The sequence below is a fragment of the Uranotaenia lowii genome, chromosome 2, assembly GCF_029784155.1.
Source record: "Uranotaenia lowii strain MFRU-FL chromosome 2, ASM2978415v1, whole genome shotgun sequence".
Taxonomy (NCBI): domain Eukaryota; kingdom Metazoa; phylum Arthropoda; class Insecta; order Diptera; family Culicidae; genus Uranotaenia; species Uranotaenia lowii.
Window position 1 is genome coordinate 94252139 of NC_073692.1, and position 26587 is coordinate 94278725.

The 26587-nt window shown below is 35.4% G+C and overlaps 2 protein-coding genes across 2 annotated transcripts in view; one reads left to right on the forward strand and one right to left on the reverse strand.

Annotated features, from left to right (window-relative positions):
* Positions 1–26587, forward strand: part of LOC129741683 (protein sax-3) — a 522782-nt gene that overhangs the window by 230511 nt on the left and 265684 nt on the right. The window lies entirely within an intron of this gene.
* On the reverse strand, positions 4408–7132 carry LOC129749307 (uncharacterized). Its single transcript, XM_055744245.1, has 2 exons — positions 5036–7132; positions 4408–4963 (listed from the first exon to the last, which is right to left on the reverse strand). The coding sequence occupies exons 1-2, from the start codon at positions 7117–7119 to the stop codon at positions 4570–4572; spliced, it is 2478 nt and encodes an 825-aa protein (XP_055600220.1). The 5' UTR covers positions 7120–7132; the 3' UTR covers positions 4408–4569.

Genomic DNA, 26587 nt, shown 5'->3' on the forward strand with positions numbered 1-26587 from the left:
TCACTGAAAAAGAAAGTAAATTGCTATCAAAATACCGATATATGAACTTTTCTTATACCGTGATTGAATCAAAGCAAAAATTTAAATTGCTTTGATTCAAGTTTAATGATTGATTGGGTAAATTTTGGCGTATTGAATTCAAATCTTTTGACAGATTTTGTCAATTGCACCACGTTTCGGTAATATATAGTTATATAAAAAAAATAAAACAAGATTTGAGTTTAATTAATCTGATAACTGAATAACTGACAAATCTACCTGATAGAAAAAAATCTGATTCTGAAATTGTTTATAAGAGGTGCTTTATTCAATTTAATATTATTCCTTTTATTCCGATGATGATGATGACGATGATAATGCATGATCAAAAAAAGTTAAATTTAACAGTTTTGTTCTTAATTTGAAAAAAAAAACGATTTTATTTTTGCTTTTAAAATGTATTTAAAAAAAACGTTACAAATCTTTAATTTCACAAAATTGGAAAAATGTTAACAAATTAAATACTTTTGTAGCTTTTTTCGTTATACCTCTAAAAAACTCCCGTTCACTTGGCTTTGGATACCATGCTGCTTCCAATTTGTCGATGTTGTCCATTAAACTCTTCATTTAGTTTTTTTTTTTATTTTTGCATGGAAATCATTTAAGACAATTAGTAAGGCCGGAATAAATATGAAAGCCTTATTGTTACTCTAAGTTGAAACATCACAAGGAAGAATAATATAAAACTATTCAAGAAACCAATAAAATGCAATATTTTGCACAAAACCTTGCACGCCATAAAATTTTGAACAATCCACTTTCGAAGAAATCGATAAAACGAGCTATTGTAGATCAAAAAGGTGAAAAGATTCTAACATTTTTTTAAAAATATTTTACTTAAGTATTTATCATTTATTTCCAATTACAGTTAACACTTTTTCTCCCTTCCAGGTTTTGAGAAAATACCGGAAAGATAAGAGACAAAAGAAGAACTTAATTTTTGTTTCGGTTCAATATCATTCGGTGTCTTAAATCTTTACGATCTTCACATTATCTGTTGAAAACTTGTTTTTTTACGCGGATTCAAATCCACCGTTGACATATAGGACTGGGAATATTCTTTCTCAAAAACGTGATTATTCACAAGAAACGTGAGAAAAAATCATGCAGATGGCAAAAAACCTTGTAAAAATAGGTTTTATTCGAAATACTTAGCAAAACCAATTCGCATTTAAAATTAAAACGCAGGATTAGGGTGTTCCTATTAAGAGAATATCGTTTTCTTATCCTAGTCTCGTGAGGCTATCAGCTTTAACGTTGCACATGATTCTTATCCATTTTTTGATCTTGATTCTGATTCCTGGTCCAAGATTCTGATGCGGGACTATCATCTTGGACTCTGATTTTAATTTATGCCGGCTCCTGGATCTTGAATTCCATTCAGATCTCGAACTTAGAAAAAGAGCTTGGATATTGATCCTGGATCATGAAAACGGATTCTGATAATGACCTAGATTCTGGATCTACGATTTTGATTCTGGATACAGAATCTTGAAATAGCATACAGTTCATGCTGATAGACCTCGATCCTTAATCCTGATTCACATCTTGAAGGATGGTAATCATATTGTCGGATTTTTCGTTACTTTCTGTCCCGGTCCAATTTGCTTCTTGGTTTCTGAATTACAGAGCGATCTTGGGTTCTTAGCTTTGATTCTGATCCTGACCTCAAATTCCTGTTTCTCCATTTTTTCCTGAACCCCGATCTGATTATTGGATACTTATCGGGATCTTCATCAAGGAGTTTGATGATTTAAATGCAGCTTTTAATCCTATTTTTGGATCGGGTGCAAATTTTTATTCTGATCTTGAATTCTGGATCGTTGATTATGATTGCTTAACTTGATCGTCGTTATGCGCAAATTGGATGATTTTTTTGCCATTTGCTGCAAATTTGAAAAAAAAAAAAAACTATATGTTAATTAAATATCAATGTAGTCTACGAAATCTCTCGTTACGCCAATATATATTTCGTAAAGGCTCTATGAACCTTAAAATGAAAAATGATTTGCAAAGACAATGCGAACATAGCATTTTCTTTTCCAAATCATTAATGCATAGATTTTTAAGTTTAAAAAAAATTGCTATTCAAATCAAAATTAAAATATAATTTAGTAGGTATATAAAGCCGACAGAGGGTAAACATAAAATATTGATGCCTTTACTATGCCAAATTTCACTATGAATGAAAATTCATCACAAAATAATGCGCGCATCCCCTGACTACACAAGGCAACAAAATTTACATTTTTTGAGGTGCAAAGAAGTTAAGAGCATATCTGCCCAATTTGGGGGCGTGGTTACAGTGGTTCGAATGAGCAAAGGTAGATCTTAGCGCCTTTGTCTTTCATGTTATCTCTAAAATGTCTTCAGGGAGCATCTATAAATTACGTAACGCTCATAGGGGAGGGGGGGAAGGTAGTAAGCTTGATCGTTACAAATTGTGACATAGGGGAGGGGGGGAGGAATGCTCATCGTTACGTAACGATTTTGTCTAAAAATTTCAGTTTCATTGCAGCTATTTTGATGTCAAGCAATTTTAGCAGAAGCAAATAGATTTTTTTTGTCTCATTCAGGTTTCAAAAAATCATGTTTTACACCCGAAAAGGTTTCATCTGAATCATCATACCCATTTGGCACGAAAACAGTTGAAGGTTGGTGAATTGGCAAAAATTTATTGAATGTTTTCCTAGGACCAAATGGGTTTCAAACATATTACAAGGCACTATTCAAACTTTTCAAAAGGGCATAAGAAACCCTTCCCTTATCAGTAGAAGCACATTGGGTCACTCTTTTAAAGAAATCTTTTTATGCGGGCAGCAGCAAAAATAGATAACCTCTTGTCCTGTTATCATGAATATGCGCATCATTTCTTAGGCCGGCATCCGCAACCTGAACCTGACTTCCGATTTTCTGGAACAGCTGCTACCCGAAAACTTTTCCATTCTTAGAAAATCGAAGTAGAAAAAAGCTTGCGGTCATTTCAGCAGCCACCGATCCACCTCAACGAAAAGAAGCTTATAGACTTTCTCCCGCTGTTCGGGCTCGGCCGATGGGGGGGTTCGGAATTCGGGGGTTTCTTCCCGTCTCTAAGGCGACGGCATCCACCAGCAACAGGAATCACGGTAAGTCTTCGGCACTTCAGCTGTTCACCCGCTGGGGGAAGAATTTTGTTTGCACTTGGGGGTAGGTTTGCAAGCAAGCACCACACAGTAGGCACGTTATAGTTACGATTTGTTTGCCACAATTGCTTAGGCCCGATTTCGGATAAACTTGTAAAAGTCGCTTGATTGGACTTAATTATGTTGGTTTATTGGGAACGAAGTGAAATTCCGTGCGTTTAGTTCAACTGTACTTTCTATTCTGAACTTATATCTAAAATGGCTTACATACTATTGTGTGAGACTCTCTCGGTGAAAGTTGTTATGTTGCGAGAGAGTTATGCTTATTCTAAGGTACGTGCACAGATAATGGTGTTTGCGAACAAATTGATTAAAGTGTCAAGTGAACATAAAAAGGACACATTACAAACAGAAATCAATTTGAACTCCTGATCGGTTCAGTACCGATCATTCCGGCCACCTTGAAACTGCTGGCGATCGTTTCAATAACCCATATGCCCAACGGGTTGCTACATGCTTCTTCGGCTGGATTCGAAGGCACGGCTGGTATGTTGCTCATCGAGGAAACTGCTTCGTCTCAGCGTCGGAACTAAGGATTGATAATGGGACCCGGGTGATCACTCGGCTGAAAACTCATTCGGTTGGACTAGAAGATACGGTTGACACGTCGCACATCGAAGAACTTAGTCGCAACATCGGCACTGGTGCAGAATCTGTAAACGACAAGAGATCCGGTAGAACGAACAACGGAGGATAAGGTTATAGGAACGCTAATCACCTGTTAGCGCCCTTTAAGCGCGTTGAGCAACGTTCGGCGTGCTCTACCGATCTTTGAAGACTCTGCTGTTGATACCGATGTTGTTGGCCGTTCTCGATGGTGGCCCATGAGATGCTGCGACGATGTACGATAGTTGGTGATCTGGAATCAACAAAAGACCCGGTAGATGGAACGATAGGAGAAAAATGATAGGAACGCTAATCACCTATTAGCGCTCCGTTAGCGCGTTGAGCAACGTTCGGCGTGCTCTACCGGTCTTAGAAGATTCTGCTTCGGACTTGTGGCTTGGTCAATGGCAACGAATACTCGATGAAGATGTAGGGTAGTTGTAGGAAAGGATCTGCAATCGACAAAGAACCGGTAGATCGAACAAGAAAATGTGACAACTTGGAACGCTAATCACCTATTAGCGCTCGACATGTGCAGTGAGTCACATTCGGCGTGCTCTGCCGGTCTTTGTAGAAGGATCTCGATGATGGCGGGGTACAAAAGGACGTCTAAGGAACTGTAAGCAACAAAGACCCGGTAGATCGAACGATATGGATGGAATGATAGGAACGCTAATCACCTGTTAGCGCTCCAATAGCGCGTTGAGCACGTTCGGCGTGCTCTACCGGTCTTTGTAGCTTTCTAGTTGTCGGGGTTGTCGCGTTGACCTGTTGACTGCTGGCGGTGAGTTAGATGACAATCTCGCTTGGCTGGCTTAATGACTCCATCTCGACCTGGATGAAGCCGCGAGGCGACGGAATAAGGCCAGCTTTCCAAGGATGAGGATTGCCATGCATGGTCGTAATACCAACCAGGGTTTTCGGGGAAGTTGGAGGAATGTAGATTCCTGGACAGTTCACTAGCTGTGATGTGCACTTCCGGAACGCGTCTCCTACTGAGCCCATCAGTATCCTCCTCTGGCAGAACAGGTGCGCATAACTCCAGACAGGTAACAGACGGCTGCTTGACCAAAGGGACAACGTAGCAGCAGGATCCACAGGCAGCGTCTTCTCCTTCGTCGTTGACCTTAGCGGCGCTTGAAGGAGTGTTAGACAGTCGACTTTGTTGAGCGACGGGACCGACGAGCAGCGTATCGTTGAGCGCGTACCCTGAATTGGGCTCACAGGATGCGTCGAATACCACGCGTTCATTGGTGGTTTTGCTGGCTTCCTTGAGCACCGGGTGATGTGGCCGATAGCAGTGTGGATTGTCGTCAACAGGATCGATGTCGTGCTTTTTTCCGGGTTGAGCGTGACTTCCAGGGATTTTGTGGTGTGCATTTCTGGTGGAGTTTCGTTGTGTGGCCTTCGTGTTCGAATCTCCAAGGGTGGTTTTGGGATTATTGGACCGGGAATGGCGGGCGATGCATCCTTTTTTGTGGATTTGAGTGGTGGAGGGTTCAACGTCCATCCTTTGGCTCCCATCGGTGGTGTCCATTGGCCGGAACTCCCCAGGGATCGTTTCTCGGGTTTGATCAACGGTGGAGAGGAAGCACGCTCGCGGTGCGGTGGTGGAGCTGGAATCCACTTTGCCAGAAACTGTCCAGCCAAAGAGGGTGTCCACCAAAAACGGGTGACCGTTACCAAGGGAGTGGCGTACGCCTGTGTGAAACTCATGGTAACATTCTCCACCGATGATCATGTCGATTGTTGCTGGAACGTTGAACTGAGGATCCGCCAATGGAACCTTCGGCATTCTCCAGGCAGTTGAACCGATCGGGGATGTGGGGAGATATGATGTTGGTTTCTTCATGACGAGGAAATCGAGTGTGGTGGAGAAGTCGCTGTTCCTGGATATGATCTTGGCAGCTAACTTGTGCTTGATACGCTTGACTGACTCTCCAATTCCGGCAACTGCGATGTCCACGGGGCTTTGACGGGTGGCGAGCTCGTTCGCCAGCTTCTTGGTGATGAAATTTGACATCGCTGCAGAATCAAGTAGAGCTCGTGCTTGGATCTTTCTGCCGTATCGGTCGACTACTAACAGCGAGACTGTCTCCAAGAGAACGGTTGAATCAGAATGCACGGAAAGATTTACTGTTGGGGGGCTAAGCAATCTACTGGGGCCTGGATTCGCTTGTACGGGATGTGGTTCCTCAGTAGAGAGTTGCTCTAGATGTGATATTTGGTGGTCGTGCAACATGGTGTGGTGTTTTGCTTGACAAATCCTGCACAGAAACTTAGATTTGCAGGATGTTGCCCGGTGGTTTGCGCGAAAGCAATTCCAGCAAAGACTGTGCTGTGTCACAAACTCTCGCCGTTGGGAGCTTGACAGGTTCGAAAATGCTGGACATTGGTGAAGCGGATGTGTTCTCAAACAACAGTGGCATGGCGAAGTACTGGATTGAGTTTCGGACGTAGCTGTGTTCACGACAGATCGGATGGGAACTGGTTTCTTCGTGATTTGTCCGGCCACCTTGGAAACGGTGGGCACTGAGGAACGATGCTGGAGATCGCTGTCCACGGATTTCAACATCCGGACCTGGTGGATGAGAAACTCGATGAGCTCGTCGTATTTCACCTCGTCCTTCTGTCGAGTATCTTGCTCCCATGCACGAATCGTCGCCGAATCCAACTTGTTTGACAGGATGAAGATAAGCGGAGTGTCCCAATGCTCGATCGGTTCGCCTAACTTCCCCAGAGCCTTAACGTGTCGCTGGAAATCATCAACCAGTGTGTTGAGGTCTTGGGCTGACTCATACTGGATCGGTGGAAGGTTGTACAGGCCTCGAAACAGCTCCTTTCTGAGGAATCGCTTGTTATCGTAACGCTTCTTAAGCGCGTCCCACGTCGACGAATAATTATCGGCTTGGATATCCACCGACTCGAACGGTTTCTTGGCTTCTCCTTCAAGCGACTGTAACAGGTACTGCAGCTTGTTGACAATCGGTATGTCCTCGTTGCAGTGAATCATCGAAATGAAATTGTCGCGGAATGATATCCATCGCGATTCATCCCCGCTAAACTTCGGTAGATCGATTTTCGGCAACCGATGATGGAAACTGGAAGACATGCTATGAGAAGTCGATGCGTGCATGATCGTCGAACTCAGAAGATGCTCCCTGTTTTCCAGTTTAGACAGCAAAAAACCTTTCGCTCTGCAAAATCGATCCTCGAAATCCGCCCGGAACTCCAGATGTGTCTCGAACCGTTCTTCGCTGTCACCCATCTCGATGTCGTTCTGCACGTTCATGAACAACTCGTTGCATTTGTTGAGCGCCTCTAAACGTACCGCAACCTGGCAACAATCTCGTTCGTAGGTGAAATCCGCTACGAACTTCTCCACCACATCTCGTTCGGCACACGCTCGTCGTCTCGTCAGAAGGTCCGCTGCTAGTTTTTTCTCCGCCTTGCTAGCCATCACTCAACACCACTCAAATCACACTCGAAAACACCAAAAAGACCGTAAATGCCACCAATGATTGACTTTCGGATGATTTTTTATAAATAAATATTTTCAATTTATTTTTATTTCGTATGAATTGCTATTGGTTTGGCCGGTACTGTTATCAGCAACTTGTATTAATGCCACCCAGTAATGTTACAATCGCCTCAAAATGAACTCCGAAAGCGATTAGAATTTTTTTCCAAAAATCCGATTTTTGAAGTGTTGCTATAATTTTGCACGATACTGTAGTCAAGCAACTTGCCCCAACGCGCCTCAGCAATGTTTCAGTGTCTCAGTGACCACTGGAAGTGAATTCCAATTTTTCCAAAAAACTTTCAAATTTGCAAGTGTCGATGTATTTTTGAACGACACTGTAGAGTGCACCACCCTTGATGCACTTGAAATTCGCCGTAGAACTGACTTTTGACCACGAAATGCAATTTTGTTTAAAAAAGTTATTAATGTTTTCCTTGTTGCAAAAGTTTTGCGCTGTACTGTGTTGCAAAATACTTGAACTGCAGTGTAATTCTGTCGTTTGTTTTGATTCCACAATTAACAAAGTTGATAGAATTTCGTTGCTGTTTTATCGCCAAATTTTGTGAAATTGCTTGTAAGTGCAGTGAATATTTGGCCAGGATTATAGTTCTCGAGTGAAATTATCACAAAATGGCCTACCTTGATGTGGATCAACTACAAACCACAGCTGCTACTGCGCTCCCGAAGATGGCGAATGATGATTCCTCTGCTGGTCCAGATGAGCTTCCTGTCCTCGAATCCGGCTTCGAAGGACCAAATGTTCGGGCTCGGCCGATGGGGGGGTTCGGAATTCGGGGGTTTCTTCCCGTCTCTAAGGCGACGGCATCCACCAGCAACAGGAATCACGGTAAGTCTTCGGCACTTCAGCTGTTCACCCGCTGGGGGAAGAATTTTGTTTGCACTTGGGGGTAGGTTTGCAAGCAAGCACCACACAGTAGGCACGTTATAGTTACGATTTGTTTGCCACAATTGCTTAGGCCCGATTTCGGATAAACTTGTAAAAGTCGCTTGATTGGACTTAATTATGTTGGTTTATTGGGAACGAAGTGAAATTCCGTGCGTTTAGTTCAACTGTACTTTCTATTCTGAACTTATATCTAAAATGGCTTACATACTATTGTGTGAGACTCTCTCGGTGAAAGTTGTTATGTTGCGAGAGAGTTATGCTTATTCTAAGGTACGTGCACAGATAATGGTGTTTGCGAACAAATTGATTAAAGTGTCAAGTGAACATAAAAAGGACACATTACAAACAGAAATCAATTTGAACTCCTGATCGGTTCAGTACCGATCACCCGCTATCCTATCGCATATTATGGTGGATTCTTTTTTAGATAAAAAAAAATAGGAAGTCCGCAGTGTCCGCAAAAAAGGGACCTTTGTCGAACTTTGAACCGGTACCATTAGGGATCGCAAAAGTGCCCAAACTAAACTACTAGGACTAGGTAAAACGAGGGAAGCTAGACAATCGCTTATGATGGCAGGTTTTTTGGCTTTGCACATCGAGAAACCCCTCGCTTACGAGAGACAATTTTTTTTTCTTGTATTCCATCTTCGGAAAATTGTCCGAGGATACCTTACTTACGGTGTGGGCCATTGCCACAAAACCGGTAAAGTGCCGTAACAATATCGTTAAAGGGCCATAATTTCTTGAGATTAAAAACTAAAATGTCAGTAATAAAACCCTCCTCGCTTGCCGTCTTCTCCTTCACTTCGTCACAAGGAGGAAATAATATGGGGAGGACGATCGAAGGCAACTTACAGAGCAGAGGGTAAAAAATTTCGGCAAAGATGTTTCCTGAGGGTGGTCCATTTTATTGCGCGGCTGCTTCTGCCCGACTGGAGGAGGTTGATCTTTTTATCGTTACAATTCCATTGCTGGAAGCTGCCTCGGTGATATGAATGGGAAACGGTGCGGATTATGCTCATTCATTTTTACCATCCAGCTTAGAGGAGGATTTATCCTTTTTCTCGGGGTATGGAGCTTACAATTTATGGTGTCATGGCTGAAGGTGGTACAATGGAAAAAGGTTCTTCTTTGGAGAAAATTATTCTTTTGGGGATAGTGGGGAATGAACTGATAACGACGCGGAACTAGGAGTTTTTGATAAATAAATATTCGTTAATAATTTTAGAACGCTGACCTTTAGAAATCGAAACACATTTATTTATTTAAAATAAGGTGCCACAAATTATCTTAAAGAAAATATGAAAACAATTAACTTGAAGAAAAATAAAATTTTATTCGTTGTGAATTAAGTTCAGCGTTTGAAAATTTGAATGTACGATAAACTACATCCGACATTTCTCAAAAATGTAAGAAATTGCCAGTTTTCCTTAAAACGGATATCGATTTGAAAACACTAGAGATTGTCTGAGCAGACTTTGATGCCTTAATCCATAGCATACTATTGCCAAAATGAGGTGTCATTGCCTAAATGATAGCAGTGGTGATGTTAATTTTGTGATAGCAAGGATTCACTGATGTATCAAAACGTCGAAGGATGGCGGCAATCCTACACCAAAATAAAGCATTGATTGCAAAATATAGCACTTAGAGGTAATAACACTAGGAAACAACATTGCTGGTGGTTTTAATAAAGCTGGAACAAATTACTATCTCTTTTTCTGTCACCACCCCCCCCCCCCCCTCCCCTCCTCTCCAAGAATTCCGAAAAAACTGATGAGGGAAAAAAAAGTTTGAAGTATTTTATTCAAATATTAAAAAAAAACAAGTTTCCGAAGGATAAAAAAAACCAAAAAAAAAAATTTTTTTTGAAGATGTGAGTAATTTTGAAATTTGTATTCTGGATTTCATTTAATTTTTCGATAAAAAATACTTAATTTATAGGTTTTGTGCAACGATATGGTAAATTGCAATTTTGTTGCATGGTTTTAAAATTATTACAATTTATTTAATTATCGCAATATTTTTTACTATCCCTTCTTTGCGATGTTCCAACTCCGAGTGACAGAAGAAGGATTTGAAATTTATTCTTGCCTAACTGTGCTTATAAGATTTTGGCGTCTTGAATTTGAAAAATTTTTCAGATGATTTGCTGATAAGACGTGTGAAAATTTTCAAATTTATCGAGTTTTAGTAAAATCGATCATTTCTAACTAGTAAACCAACAAACCCAAATGGAAAACAAAAACTGATTTTAAATCTTTTTAAAGTCCTTCATTCAATCAAGGATTCAGATTATGCCAAGATATTGTAGATTCAGGAATACAAAGCTCTAAAACAACAATTTCTACTTTAAAAATAAATTGAATAGATAACATTACAACTCCATCACTGAAAAAGTCTTTGAGTATTCGAAATTAGAGATTTAAATTCATTAAAGATCTTGGATAAATACAGTAAAACGATTTTCCTTATGATTTGAGAAATATCCTAAATTCAATTCGGTTTTAAAGTTCTTGAAAATTTCGAAAAACTTACCATATTTTGTAGAATTGGGAAAAAAAATTATAAGAAGAATCAAATAACTCCTCTGAAATCTAAATTACTCGCGATCTTCAGGAATGTTGATTTTTGAAAAATAAAAACTTTTACTTCCAAATCTTTGTAATGTTTTTCTGTTGTACCATTAAATTTCTGAAAATTGTTTAATAAATTTCAACTTATTTCTCAAAATTATGTTGAAAAAAAGCTGTTAAAAAATACAAATTGCATATTTGGAATCACAGTTGACCGAAAAGGCAAAAAGTTTAATATTTTCCTAGCGAATGTGTCTTTCATGTTAGCTCTGAAATTTCTTCAGAACATAAGCTACTTTAAACATGTTTCATAACTTGGAAGCATGAAAATTAGTCAAAGTGAACCATGAAAAAATTAAAAATTCTGACTTTTTTTTGTATCAAGTGATAGAGCTTGTTTTGATTGTACTAAGTTGCAGAATACACAAAAAAAGTTGAAGACATAAAAACCCCATATTTATGCAAAGCAGAGTTATTGAGGTTTCATTTTGAAATTTATCGTAAAGTTTCTTTAAAGAGTTTTTAAAACTAAACTATTGTAAACCCTTATTTACATAAGTAAAATTTATTAAACATTTGTTGAAGAATTCATATCACACGTTTTGCAGAAGATTTTAACATTCTTCGACGTTTCTTAGCAAACTTATTGCAACTTCAAGTTAAAAATTTTATCAACTTCACGCGCGATTATTGCAAAAACGTGTTATTGATTTTTTTTAAATAATAGATCACATTAAAGCTTGAATCAAGTACACCAATGCGATGTTGGTGTCGTTTGTCTTCAAGCGCTCATATTTGAACACAACATTCTTATATTTGAAGTGTGTTGCGAGTGTTTTGGCATATTTTTATATATTCTATATTTTGAAGCACAAAATAAAAATCTATCTTCTGAAACAAAAAAGTAAGAACTATCGATTTTTTCATATAGTAGACTTTGAATATTTGAAAATTTGTATTTTTTATGATTACGAGTTTTGAAGCATGTTTAAAAAAGCTTACATAAAATCATGTTTTTTAATCTATTTTGACATTAAATTAATCTTAAGAAAGTTTGAAAAATGAATCAATTCAGCAACTTACAAGTTTAACCCCCATCTGCATCAGATTTCATTACCCTAATCAGCACTAGGAGTGTCAATTTGACACTACCAACTAAAATCGTTATAACTTTTGGCGTGTTCAACCGATCCAAACAAAACTTATATCAATAGAAACCTTGTAATGTCAGTAAAATATGTTTAAAACATTAACATAAACGCACGACACGCATCATTATTTCTTCTTTCAGCTTTGCTCTCTGCCCAAATCACCACCCACCGTACCGTAATTTAAAAAAATATTTCTTGGCTTCATGATGTAAACATTAATTTCAGCTTTTATATGCATAAGACAAATATTTTTTGGACGTGTAATATATGAACAAACTACAGCAGTTTTCCTGAGGCGTGTTTTTTCGAATTTTTTTTTCTTTCATGCTGAATAACGAGAAAACTAGAAGCTTTAGCTTTAGCTTTATATAATGTTCTAAGCATATTTTACTGACATTACAATGTTTTTATTAATATAAGTTTTATATGAAATTTATAATAATTCAAACGACTTAGATAGATTTTACTTTTGGAGTGTCAAATTGACGCTCTTAGTCGGAAAAGGAAGTTTTTTGTCCAGGCTTCCAAGGTTCGTCCATGAAAAAAGTAAAAATTCAATATTAAAGAACTTTTGAATTCATTAAGCGTCCCTGAACAAATTTTTGTATTTTGAAGCTTCTGAAAAAAGTTACAAGCCTTCAAACTAGCAATAGTGTCAAAATGACACTCTAATGCGGATGAGGGTTGATGCGCAATGATAACTAATTTTTTTTATCTTTAAACTTTAAATATTTGTAAATTTTTATATATTTTTTATTTAATCAGTTTTTTACTGATCATTCAAGAGATCACCCATTTCCTGATCTGTTATTTTTCAGTATTATTGAACTTATTGTTTAAAAAAACAAATTAAGTTGTTATTTTGAAATTCAAAAATGAACTTTTTTAGCCTTGTGTATTAATAACTGGAAGATTTTCAGTATAGAAGAGAGTTTTATCTTCGACTTTGATCGAGAAACGAGAATTCACACTTCTTATCTTAACAATTTTTTTTAAATACAAGTTTCAGCAACGGAATTTTTTGATCAATCCTTCAATTGAAAATCAAGGAAAGAAATATTAATTGGGATTAATTATAAATAACTATCAGTACCGTTTTTCCTTATAGAATTTTTAAAATATTTGTTGGCTTTATTTAAATTTAAAGTTTTGTCCGTATTCGGATTCATTTAAATATCTTAAAAGGTTTGAGTCTGGAGAAAAAAACTTTTTTTTTGTGTTAAATATGTCAAAAATTTAAATTACTTACATGATTCTGCGGGAAGGTATCTGAGAAAATTTTACCGGAATATAGAATTTTCCAGTAATTTTGAGAAATGAACGGGAATTTTCATTTGTTATTTTTCAAGGCCATTTGCTAGTTAACGATAACGTTAACATTGAAATTTCATTTTTGTACACTCGAGATTAATCTTGTATCTGCCATTATTCCATATTTAAGAGTTTAAATCTTACTCTGGGCCTTCCAAATTTCGTTTTTGGATGATGCATTGGTTTACTTATTTTAAGGGGATTTAAGACGGTTGGAATGTTCCTTGGTTCAGATTTCAGAAAAAAGTAGGATTTAAACATACGTGAAAATGGTGCATGGTCGTTATTCACAGATTTGATCAAATACCCGAAAAACCTGAATATCTTAAAAAAAAAGAATAAATTAAATCCTATATGAAATATGGCATAAAGCTTATCCACGTAGGGATTTCGAAGTATTGAAACTCATTTCCACAACCATTACTTGATGATTTACATATGTAAATAATTTGTAACTTAAATTGAAGATGATTATTATTATAACCCTCAAGATAAGAAACAATTGTTCAAAAACTTTGATTTCCCTCGAACAGAATAATGGAATTATCAAGGATTTCATAAGTACCTTTCTCTACCAACTGACTCCAGGAAAGAACAACCAACGAGAGCTGCTGAGGGCTGAATCAAAGCCGGGAACAAAGACGGTATAACCACTTCATTCTACTTTCTTCAAAATAGCGCAAAAGAAATGAATGAATTCCTCCACCATTTTTGCCGCACACATCTTTCCCATCAGGTAGCAAGGTTTCAATAAAGATTCAGGAACGACATCCGAAGAGTTGAGCTAGTGTATGGTACCTTGGACCAGATAGTTGACGAAGCAGCAGGAAACCCCTTCAAGTGCACGTAATGAAGCAGATCATCAGCTTTATCACAGTCTCATAACCGTTCCTAACTACATACAGACACAGATATGTAGGTGTTGTCAGTGTGTGTGTCGGTGTTGTATGTACGAATCGTTAGTTAAGTATATGGATGGCTCCGACAAAGATTACCTGATCCTGGCCAGGTCCGTAAATAGAGCTGCTGAATAGGAAATGGCAGATTTAGGTTAAAGACACTCAAAGTTTTTGGATAGTAATTTTTCAATGAAAAGTCTTTTAAGACGTAACCTTAAAAATAAAAATAAAATCTCATTCAAAGATCATTTTATTTGAGATTCGAAATCCTTTTAAAATTAAAATTTTTTAATTGAGAGAAGTAAATTTGAGTGTAAACTAAACCAGGATAGAAATCAGGAAAGCTGGAAGATGGAACGCTCGTTGCTCGTTAATCCCTCTGTCAGGGTGGCTGCTGATTGAAACAGGACGACTTTGCCAGAACGGAAGGAAACTAATTAAAATGAACATACCGAGCAGCAGCCAGCCAGCGGGAGACTTTATGTGTGACCTTATCGGGTGAACCAGGACCGCCCCCCGTGGGATATCCAGACTCTACACAAGGCCTTTCCGGGACCGGGGAAGTGTGAGAATGGATTCAGGAGCAGGAGGATTGGGATCACATTTCCACATACCAGCTACCTTCATTTTTCTTTCGGGTAATGAGAAAGGAAAAAGGATAAACAGTTCTCGGTTTGGGGTAACAAGACTGGGGCGGAGATGAAAAACCTGACATCAGAAAGGATGGAACCATTTTTCCTTCCAACACCACATTCAGGAGGCCATTCAGCCAGGGCTGAGTGGAATAAATGGGCTCAATTGCTTTGAGGTTGAATGGGTGCCGTTTAAGTGTCCAAACGAATGCTCAAATTGAAAATGAGTGTCAGCACCGGGTAACAATTCAATTGGTCCTTCTGGGGTGCTTGTTACAGTTAGGAATTTTTAGTTGTATCTCATTTGTTTATTCGAAGGGATTTCGTTTTGATCCAGTATTTTTGAAAACAAATTTATATTTCAACAAAGATTGCTGAAGAAAAACTTTGTTCCTTGCACAACGATTAAAAAATTAAGGCAAAAGAAAAAACAAAATTTAACATTAATGAACGTGTATATTGCTACAACATGTTTTAACGAAATTTCTTTAAATAGTTTAAAATAATTCGAAATTTTCTTTTTTTCTTTCTAGGTGAGTTTCTTCGTCCTGAAATTTGGTTTTATCCCGGCATATCAACACCTATGCATCTAAGTGATTTATGTAAGATTTAATAAAAAAAACAACATTTTGAGCCAACGTTAAATTTAAATTTACACTGTGCGGCATGATCAAATGCAGTACTCATCCTTCTATCTAAATAGAACATTAAAAAACAAAAAAGTTCCATTTAATCCTTATTTTAAAATTGTTATATGATTTAAATCGCTGTAATTTTCCATGATTAAATTTTTTTAGAATAAGGTGCCTAATCGGGATAGTGCACGGCACCCTTCCAATTATAAAAAAATGAAATCAAAATCAAAATTTTAGGGGGCATCTGAAACTTTCTATACATGGAGATTCTGTTTTTCAATTTCTCATGCATAGATAGCTGATGAAGAGAAATCACGTTACAATTCATGGGAGCTTTTCATCAACAAGTCCTGTAGCCTAAAATTTCAAAACCTATAAAGCTTTCTTCTATTGGTGCAATTATGCCTGTCTATCTATCCCTTTTTTCACATTCTACAAAAATAAAAAAAATCTCTCTGGTGTTTCATTCCGCCAAACATGCCACTTAATAATGTTAATATAATTTTAAAATTTGAAAATGAGTAGAAATGTAACAGACATTTAAGCTGTATGCGGTGTGGCGAAAGTTCAAAATTTAATGTAGTTAATTTTTTGAATAACGATACTTTGTTGAATTATGTATGCAATTGAAGTCATTAATGTAGAAAGAATATAAATGCATGATCAATCAATTGACGGGGACAGTGAAGTTTTACAACAAAGTGGTTTCTGGAGGTCGATAAAGGCCGATGCTTAGATTTGGGATCTGTAAGTCCATCTTCACACAAAATTAACAAAGTAGTAGCATTAGTTGATGGGGCTTTAAAATTGTCTTATGTAAACTATAGTGAAAGAACACTAAAACAGTACAGAATATTCTACATATAAACAACTATCCTCAACAACTTGTTTCAAAAATTATAACAGTACAAACCCACAAAATGTTCAACAATCTGAGTGAAACTAAAAATGAGCAACCCATTTAAATTTAATTTCATATTGTGCATGTCTTCCTAGGTGATAGACTTTCAATTTTTAAACAAAGTAAACGCTTAGCAAATCAACTACAAGATATTTAATTTTTTTTCGAAAACGATGTCAAAAACGAAAAAAGTATCAGGAACCGAACTTTCACAACAAAGTATCGAATACGGTCATGTTTTTTACTTTAAAAATACAAAAAATAGAAAAATTCATGAAGTACAACAGCAGAATCTGTTCAGAAATGTTTTACATAAAAATTAGGGGTGATTCCAACCTTGTTAACAAAAAGAAGATTCAATTGCTTTCAAATCAGCATACAACTCCATTTTATCGAAGATCGAGACACTGCCAGATCATTGTAATCATAACATTAAAAACAAATAAACGACAGCTAATAACAGTTTGACGAAACCTACATAAAACAAGATAATTAGTACTTATAAAATGGAAAATTATGAAAATAATAAATTTAATTGTAAGGTCCACTGAGAAGAAGCGAAACGCTAAAAGTAGTACGAAAATTTAGACTTATTGCCAAGATATTTCGTTTAAAGTTTCGCAGAAAAAAGTTAATGAAAATAACAAATAGAAAATCAATCAAAAGTAAAGGTTTAAAAAACATACAATTTACATACAACATACAATTGGGGTGTGTTTTCTTGGCCGACCATTTAATACTCTCGTTAGTGATTTCCTTTATAAATGTTTCCTTTGATGAAATTGATTTAAGATATTTTGTTGTTTTTTTTTTATCATTCATTTTTTCGAGCAATTTAGATTTGACAAACCAAAGGTGTTTATCCCAACCCTAGGTGTTTATCTCAATATTTAATTTTATTAAATCTTAAGTGCTTGTAAGCAATTTGAGAGTTCAGAATCGAAATTTTTACGTTAGTTTTTAAAAAGATACTTAATTTAAAGTGTCATTAAAATCCTGTTATACTTTACATTCAGAGGATGAAGTAATTTGTTTTTAAAATATATTCTCGTCATGATTTTTTTTATTTCGTATTATTGTTGACTTTAAATATTTTAATTTCAAGGCCTTATGAAAATGTCATACATTAAAGTGAAATAAAATTCTGAATTAATAGAGTATGTATGAAAAGAATTCAAAATTAAAATTCTCACTCCTGGTCAGAGTGTCCTACCCAAGATTTCCCAACCAGGAATTCCCAGGAAAAAAGCTAAATTATAAAAATAGCTGATCTGGTTAACTTCGTTTTACATTTGAATTAATTAACCTTTATAAATATTTTACTTCATCGACACGTCCCTTACTTCTGCTTTCTCGTAAATAAATTTTTGTTGAAAACCGTATTAAAATTCGACTTTTTTCCCATTTTGAGTTGATTTTGTATGGGGGCTTCTTTCCATAAAACGTGAGATTCTTGAATCTTTTATAATAAGGTTGTCAGGTTGCCCAATTTCATCCGGGTTTGCCCGGATTTTGAATACAAATTTGGGAAAACTCGGTCCGGTCCGGTTGCCCGTATTTAACTGAAAAAAAGCCCGAACTTTGCTCGGATTTATTCACTCCGTTTGCCAAACCATATAAAAACGGCTAACTGTATTGTAATTTTCTGTAATTTATGCGTCCTAACAGAGATTTTTTTAGCAAGTTTCATAAAAAATAATCATAAAAATTTTCATAAAGCCTAAAAAACAATTTAAAATCTGGTGAGTTTTGATGGAAACATTTTTATTTTCAAGTTTTTTTTCTTCAATTTTTTGAATAATTCTTGCGGTTTGACCAAATTTGCCCGGATATAGCGCGGATTTTTGGTCGACAATTTCGAAATCAAATTCCCGGATTTGGCCAGGTTTTATGATAAAATTGATCATTGCAGTACTACAACCTACATCATTGAAAATACCATATTGACAAGGTTCCGTTTGCAGTATAGTGTCAAATTTTCCGGGAAAAGGATCGTAAGATATTCCGATTTTCGAGAACGCTAAAATGGGCAGGAAATGTACATTCTAATCACGATGACAAAATGAGAAATGAGCGCATCCATGCAGTCAGGCACATAAGCTACAAATATTTCTAATTTGAAGTTCCTAAAAATAAAACATAGATTTAAATTTTGCTAATCGCTTAAGGGGGGGGTAGGGTCTAACGGGTATAAAAAAAACACCATTTTCACGATTTTTTTCTAGAGCTATCGTTTAAACAAATGTATTCAAATTTTTTGCATTATACAAAGCATTGTTAAAAGAACATTTAGTAATTTTTTCGTAGAAAAATATTGAAAAATAAGCCGGTGACGGAGCACTTTCGAGGATGCCTTTTAGAAAACAGGATTTGCGGTGGACACTGTATCTCAGCACAGAATCATCTGAAGTCAAAAAATCAGAGCAAAATATTGTTAATAGATGTTTTTCTGGACCCCAACGTTTTTATTTAACTTAAAAATATTTTTATGAAATTTTTGTGGCTGTTTGAAGTAAAAACTACGATTTTTCACTTAAAAATCCGCCATTTTTCACCTGTAAAATCTCCCCAAAGTAAAAAAATCGAAAAAGAAAAACGTTGGGGTCTGGTATTTTATATGTAGAAAATATGTTCCAAATTTGAAAAGAATCGGATAAGTAGTTTTCAAATGACGATGTCCACGGACTTTGAAAATGTGCTTTCGAGAAAAACGTGTTTGAAGTTTCTGCTCTTGCTTTCTTGCAGTATTAGATAGGAGGAGATAAAGGCCTATAACTTTTACAGTTTTGCTTCAATTGACTTGAAAATTTGACACAACATTCTTGAAATGTTTTCCAATAAGAAAATAAAAAAATAAAAAAATCGATTTTTTGAAAGTGTTAGACCCTACCCCCCCCTTAAAAAATAAGTGAGATGCAGCAAAGCAAAAATTTAATCTTTTGAAGAAATCTGAATTTTTATCCGTAAATTTCAGGTTAGCGGCAGAAACTCTCATGTAACCATAATTTTTTTTAAATATGTTGAAAATGAAATTTAAAGGTTATTTTTCACAATTTCAAATATTATATGAATTCATTATACAAAACTGACAGAAGTTGAAGAAGAAGATCCATTAAGAGAAAATGACACAGAATTGGCTTTATAATGCTCTCCTGCAAATCAACTTCACGATTTTTCCTCAAAGCCAAAGCATATAGAATATTGATATGAAAATGTCCACACGTCCAGATCGCACAATTGAGTGAGACAAATATTTTTTACAAAATTTGAAAAAGACAATTTGTGTGAATTTGATTAAAAAAATATAGCAAAAAAAGAATAAATTATCAAGCGTAAACTTCTCCAAAAGAATACCTCCTGATCCGTCGTATTAATCACACCTTTAAAAACTATAGGGGAGAGTGGGGATACTTGATCCCATTTTCTTATTTTCATCATATCTTTTTGGGAAAATTTAGCAACTCGCCGTCTTTGACATTTTCTGATAGCTTGAAACTTCGAGTTTCTATGCTTCAAAAATTAGAACGATACTTGAACCCGTTGATGAACTAGAAGCATTTTCGTGGGAGTAAAAAAATTGCGATTTTTCTGAAGTTAGGGGAGACTTGATCCCCTATTGAAGGAGACTTGATCTTTTATTCAGGAAGCCCTAATCCTTATATAAAAATCAAACAAAACCTCAAGATAGAATGTTAATTGACTATTTTGGTCATGTTTGTTCTCATTTCACAATTTATAGCAGACATAAGAAGAAAATTCTATAACTTTGTCTCAACGCTGAAAACATTGAATACTTAAAGGCGCTATTTTTTATAATTAAGAAAACATTAATTATTTTTGCTCTTTTCTTCAGACAATTGTTTGATAAATATTAGTTTTTGGATAAATATTAGTAATTTCGTAATCAGCAATCATAACGATCCATTCAGAAGAAGAATATGCCGTTTGGAAGTGGGATCAATTGTACCCAACTCTAGGGAATCAATTGTACCCAAAAACAACATTTTAGAAAACTTTTTCTGAAAAAAGTTGATAGTTTTCCATTGCTTTGAAAATATGGCATTATGAAGTTAATTTTAAGCTCGAACGATTAATACATTTGAACAAATATTTTTTTCATAATTTTCCCATGTAAGGAACATTTTAAAGTGATGGAAAAAGATCTTTAAGTTACATTTTGTGAAATTTTTCAAACAAAGTTCAATTACTCAAACAATTATTTTGTTACAATTTTTTCAACTACAAGCATTGTTATTTTGCTCATTTTGGCACATTTTTCTTGAACATTTGATCTTTGTAAGACATTCCAGTTTCGAGATATAGCTAAGGAATCAAGTATCCCCAGGGATCAAGTATCCTCATTCTCCCCTAACTGATTAAGACAATTCAAAAATGTTGCTATCAGATAAGTTCTTTGGATTTAGAGGGATTTATTTTTCGAAAAGGTTAAATTTAGAGGTACTGCCGAATTAATTTTTGCCAAAAATGTAAGGCCAAAACTAGAGACACATTTACTTTTAAAAAAATGTTTGTCCAAACATGCAAGTGCATCTTATTCACCGTTGAAAAGGGCATTATTGTTTTTTTTATTTGTCGAATTTTCACTGGTATTTTTAAATTAGTTTATATTTTTATCATCAAAGTTTTGATTAAATAAGAGATATAATTTTTTAGAAAATATGTGGGCACTTCCACAACTCAGAACCTCAAGAGCGTGTTTTCTCGAAACTCAAACTTTAAACAATTCTACCTCTTCGGCTAAAAATAATCTTTTATGATAGTCCTTTTCATTTCCATACTGTTAAAAATACCAAGCTCAAGTAAAAACGAACACTCAATCAGCCAAATTTCCATGCATTTGTGAATTTGAGATAGTTAATTGGATAAATTAAAACTTTTTTCGAATTCCAATGACGATTTCAGACACTCAAATACTCAATCCAGTAGAGGAATCAACAAGTCAATGACATTTTCACATTATTTGTAACTCATATACTATACCAGCAACCATAAAAAAAAACTAAGTTCAAACGCGGTTCATATTTTTTTAAAATTTTATTTTAAGAAACTGGAAATAGGTTATGTATGATTTCTTATTCAATTGAAAAAAAGTGATAAAATCCATAATAAAACCGTGAAAAAATCATGCGTGAATATAGCAAGTATTAAAAAAAGGAACAGTGTAAAAAACGAAAAACTTCTGTAATATTTAAAATCTCCTCAAAAAAAGAAGATTTCATGAAGCTATTGTGCTTGATAAAGATAATTTAGAAAAAAAAACGAATTCTTCTCAAAAAGTTGAAAAAAATCATCTGATCTTGTGTTGTTTCTAAAAAAATTTTACCCTTTAAATAAGAAGCTTATTCTTCCGATTTTTAATCCAATAAAATTTTTTTTTGCCTTATTATACAAACATTTCTGCCCTATATCCTAAAATATACATATTTTGAAAAATTTTCTCAGTTCCAAAAAACAGGGTAAGATTCATCACTTTTTTTTCAATATTTTTTGATTATTTTTTCTGTTAAGGGGAATGTGGCATGCTACATATTTTAAAATCAGTACTGGACACCCATGAACGTGAAAAATGGTTGTAGAAATTTATTTGACTACTTTAAATAAGATTTGAAAATTGATTTCGTCTTTGTTTAGAATTTGATGCTTGGGGAAACTTTGATCAGTCTCTATTTTGACTATTTAAACGAGTTTTCTTGATCAAAAAGGATACAAAACCCCTTCATAATATTTACAAATGCTAGTTTATCAATTTCAAAGGCAGTTTGGAACAAACTCAAATGATAACAAATTAATCAATGAACTCTACTAAATTGAAAAACACTTTCGGTGGCTCGAACATACTAAATTTGTAACTTTTATTCCAGTGAATTCTGGTGGCCTTTTATGCTGAATTCCGGTGTTTCTTGGTATAAATTTTTTCTTTATCCAAAAAAACAACATCGCGGTCCTTAATGTGTTAAGGCCGAACAACAATTAAAATCGAACAGTGGACACTGATGCTGCATAAATTAAGGGGCTAAATTTGTTAACATTACCAATAAAATTTTAACTACAAAAAAGATTTAATTTTGCCTTCATTCAATATCCAAGGCCCTCACATTATTCCCTTTCAGTTTTTTTCCTTCAAATTTTGCCATTTGTTAGGGTCTTTTGTCCTCGACTGGCTTACTCTTGGAAAAGTCCCTATTTTGTAAATATCAAAAAGTTTCCTGAAAATACCTCAAAAACTACACCAAAGCTATACATTTACTAAGGGAAAAAATGAACTCTCACATAAATTGACCTGCTGCTTCTAAACGCTTTGATTTTATCAGGAAGGGTGTTTGTTAGCGAGCCTTCGAAAATATAGATATTTCAAGATTTTAAAATTTCCATTTTACTACCATTTGAAATTTTCAAAAACAAACCAAGTTTTTCCCTATTTAAAATTCACCTTATAGGTATTTCAATGTTGAAAAAAGATATGAGATATTTTAACTTAAGCCTTAGTTATTGAGGATTATGAGAAAAAGTTTTATGTTGATCAAAGCTACTCCGGTGATCAATGTTACCCCGATTTACGAAAAACTTTTCAAGAATATTTTTTAGGATTATGAAAACGGTAAGATTATTCTCACAATTACTTTCACAATAGCCTGTAACCAAAATTTTTATAATATTTTGGTTATCGAATAGAAAGTACTCAATCAAGATAATATCAGCCAAGCCATTTATCAGAGTGATGCCATTTATCTTAAAATGAGTCGTTCAATTTCTATGATAAAAAATTCATAAGTTGATGTTTCAAGGCAAAAGTTATATTTTGAAAACTACATAAAAATTGTGTATATTAGAAAAAACAGTTGAGTTTTTATGGATTGATGAAAACTTTAGGAAATCTATTGAAAAAGTAAAAATGAGCTTACTTAAATATGAGATATTGGACGAAATTGAATGCTATATCATCAAAATGATTTTTTCATATTTTATAAGTGTACAAGATTTCAAGGAGTCAAATCAGGCTATTTCTACACAAAAACAATTTTGAATCCATCCATATCTCCCTTTATTTATTGGAATATCTCGATAATTTGTTTTGAAAACAGATGGTTGATTCAACGTTGAGAATAGTTCCTTTAAAATATAAACTTTTAGGTATTTTCCTCCACGTATTTGAGTGTAGGTTACTGCCGAAAAAGGCAGCGCCTGGGAAAGTGAGTGCATTTCCATTATCCCAGATTTGCCAAACAACTTCGCTAAGCCCATTTTTATGAAAGAAAAATGTGCCCAATTCTACTTCCTTCCTTCCCTTTGCATGTCCTCGACCTGGTTCCATATTTGCATAAAACTAATAAAGCTGCAATTTATCAAAAAACTTATCCCCCAATTGCAGCAGCCTCCATCATTCAGAGGAAGGTACCGGGAAAACAGGATAAACCGAAAAAGGGAGATTGTGAGTGCCCGTCGTCGTCGTCGTCGCATCCCGGAGCTGCCATCTTTTAGTGCCTTCCCATACATGAGGGCATTGTTATTTCCCATTTTGGTTACTCGTTATTTTCCGGAAAAGTGCATGTGCTTCAGTTTTTTTTATACCTCAGTTTTTTTTTTATTTTGGGGAAGATACTCGGAGGATATGATACCGAATTTCCTCCCGGTAACGTACTCTTGTGCCAAGGTTTATCAGATTCATAAATCCGCTGCTGTTGGAAATACCTACGAGAGTGGAGCTCACCGGGAAATGTGACACTTATGAAAATTTGCTGTGAGCTTTTATTTTTTTAATTTTAGTCAATATATGTATGTAAACCGAATCGAAACTTAGATGGAACACAGAACTGAAATGCAAGCTTCAATTGAAATTTTCCGGAAGGTAGATGACGTAATAAAAAAACCAAATTTTTTCTCAGTGCACATCCACGCTCCACATTTCTGCATACATTCATATTTTTCATGGACATATAACTTCCCCCTCATCTTCGGCGAGATGGATTTCATCTCAAGTTGACGCAAACTTGGGTAGGATTTCGCACCGCAAAAGCGGATAACCACTTACTCGGGGGCCCCCACGGTGAGGTGCTCGAATTTCCCGCCAAGTTATGATGCGATAAACTGGTCTACCTTCGCTGAAGAACCGACGAGCGACGACCCGGCGTGAAGCTTCCGAGTTCGAGGAGACCACCAACTGCTTGCTTCCGTTCCTACGGAAGATGTATCTCTCTATAGATTCCCCACATTCCACATCCTCGTTTGCTTTCCGTAGTTTTTCTGGAAATGCTGCTGGCTCAGGTCTTCTTCCAGCCAGTCAGCCAGCCAAACCACCAAGGATGAAAGTTTTTTTCTCTGTGTCTTGCAATTTGAACATTGTTCTTCTTGGTTTCTTGTCTTTTTCGTTGCTGTCGTTGAAAATCTTAGCGAAATCGTGAGGTGAAGATTGATCAAGGAATAAAAAAAAACTAAATATGTAATTTTCGCAACTCCATTTCTGCAGCGAGTATTTTATTAGCCACTGTGATAAATGATGGCAATCGTTTTTCAATTTAGATGCCAATGCTTTGGTGTAATTAATCTTTGAAAAGGGCATAATTATTAGGAGTCAAATATGCCTACAAGAAATTGAGAAATAATTTATTTTTAGTTTTCAAACAAACTGCTGAGAAGCAATAAAAACATTAGCGAAATGTAAAGACATGTATATCAAATTGAAGATTTTTCATTAAGTTTCAATTTTCTTGAAGTCTACGAGTCATTCAAGTCTTAAGGAAATAAGATACAGATAAGAAAATTTCTCTGTTTTTCCCTGTAATATGTGTTGTGAGCCAACTTGGTTGAATAGTTCTACTGCATAAAAACAATCGAAAGATTCCCATTAATTCAACCACAATTAAAGAAAAGTTCAGATACCGGTAATTCGATAACAACTTACTATTTTCTTCAGTGAGCGTTTTCGATTAATGAATGTATATCGTTCCCTCCCTAATATTTTCAGAGTTAGGTTGGCTACTAAGAGGTGGCAAAAACCTCCGAATGCTCGGCAGTTGTGTCTTTTCAGTCTTTTTTTCTATTTTTTCGCTTTTTCAAAAAAACAGAATGCCAAAACAAAAATTAAATCCATCTTATTTTTAAACCATGTAATCGCAATGCGGTCTTCAACAAAATATCTTAAGAAGTTAAAATCTTGAATAGAAAATAAATTCAAAAACATGCTCCAATAATGATTTCAAGGACTGTCAAGAACGTCTAGAAAAAATATGAAAATTGTTTTAAAGTATAGGATAATTGATGATAATTTAATGATGTAAAATATTTATTTTTTTATTGATCCTGTTTTGAACAGATACTAATATTATTTTTTTTATTCCATGCCTTCAAAACTTCCCACAACCAACCTCATCCATCAAACTAGATTCCTTCAACACACGATTTTTTACTCAAGATGTAGGAGTGATATGGAAAGCTTATATGTTAATACATTATTTGAATTTTTTTTATACAACTAGCTATTAAATACATTATTGCAATGGAAATTCAAAGTTTGAATCGAGTATCGTAAAATGTATATTTATTCAATCATGTGTTGTCAGGATTCCAATTGAAGATAAGTATTTAAAATAAGTAAGACATTACGCAGTTTAAGAGTTTTAATGAGACCTTCTATGTATAGGAGAAAGTCGGGTAAGACGGACATCCTAAGGTAGAACTGCAATAGAAAATCAGATATTGCGTTTTTCATAGCAGTTTTCGTGTAGCTGATAAGTTCAGTTCAGGAATTAGTAAATTTCCTTCATGAAAACCGTTTTTATATTATTCTTAAACATGCTTGCAAAATATACTTTTCAAAATCGGTCGGGTAAAACGGACACTGCTTAGAAAAGGTACATTTTGCCAGAGAAATTACTGTAAAAGTTCATGTGTTAGTGACTTAAGTATTTGAGAACGTTTTAAACAAAAATGAAACCAACTGGCCCTTGTCCAGAAGCAAAACAATGCGGTTTTCGAATTAACGTATTTCATAGGCACTGTATTGACAGGAGACTTAGTTTTTGCCATTTTAAAGGCCTGTTTGAGATGCTGAGTACTTTTTGATCGACAATTGATCTTGCCAAGGTTTTTTGAAGACATATGGATGATCGAACCGATGAAAAATTTTAATACCTGGAGAAACTTATATGTCCGTTTTACCCGTCCTCAAGGTCCGTCTTACCCACCTTAGCATCACGTTTGTTGCTCA

Coding starts and splice junctions, on each gene's coding strand:
- LOC129749307 (XM_055744245.1), bottom strand. CDS start 7,119: ATGAACGTGCAGAACGACATCGAGATGGGTGACAGCGAAGAACGGTTC. Junction 4,964..5,035: donor TCCTGTGAGCCCAATTCAGG/GTACGCGCTCAA, acceptor CACTCCTTCAAG/CGCCGCTAAGGTCAACGACG.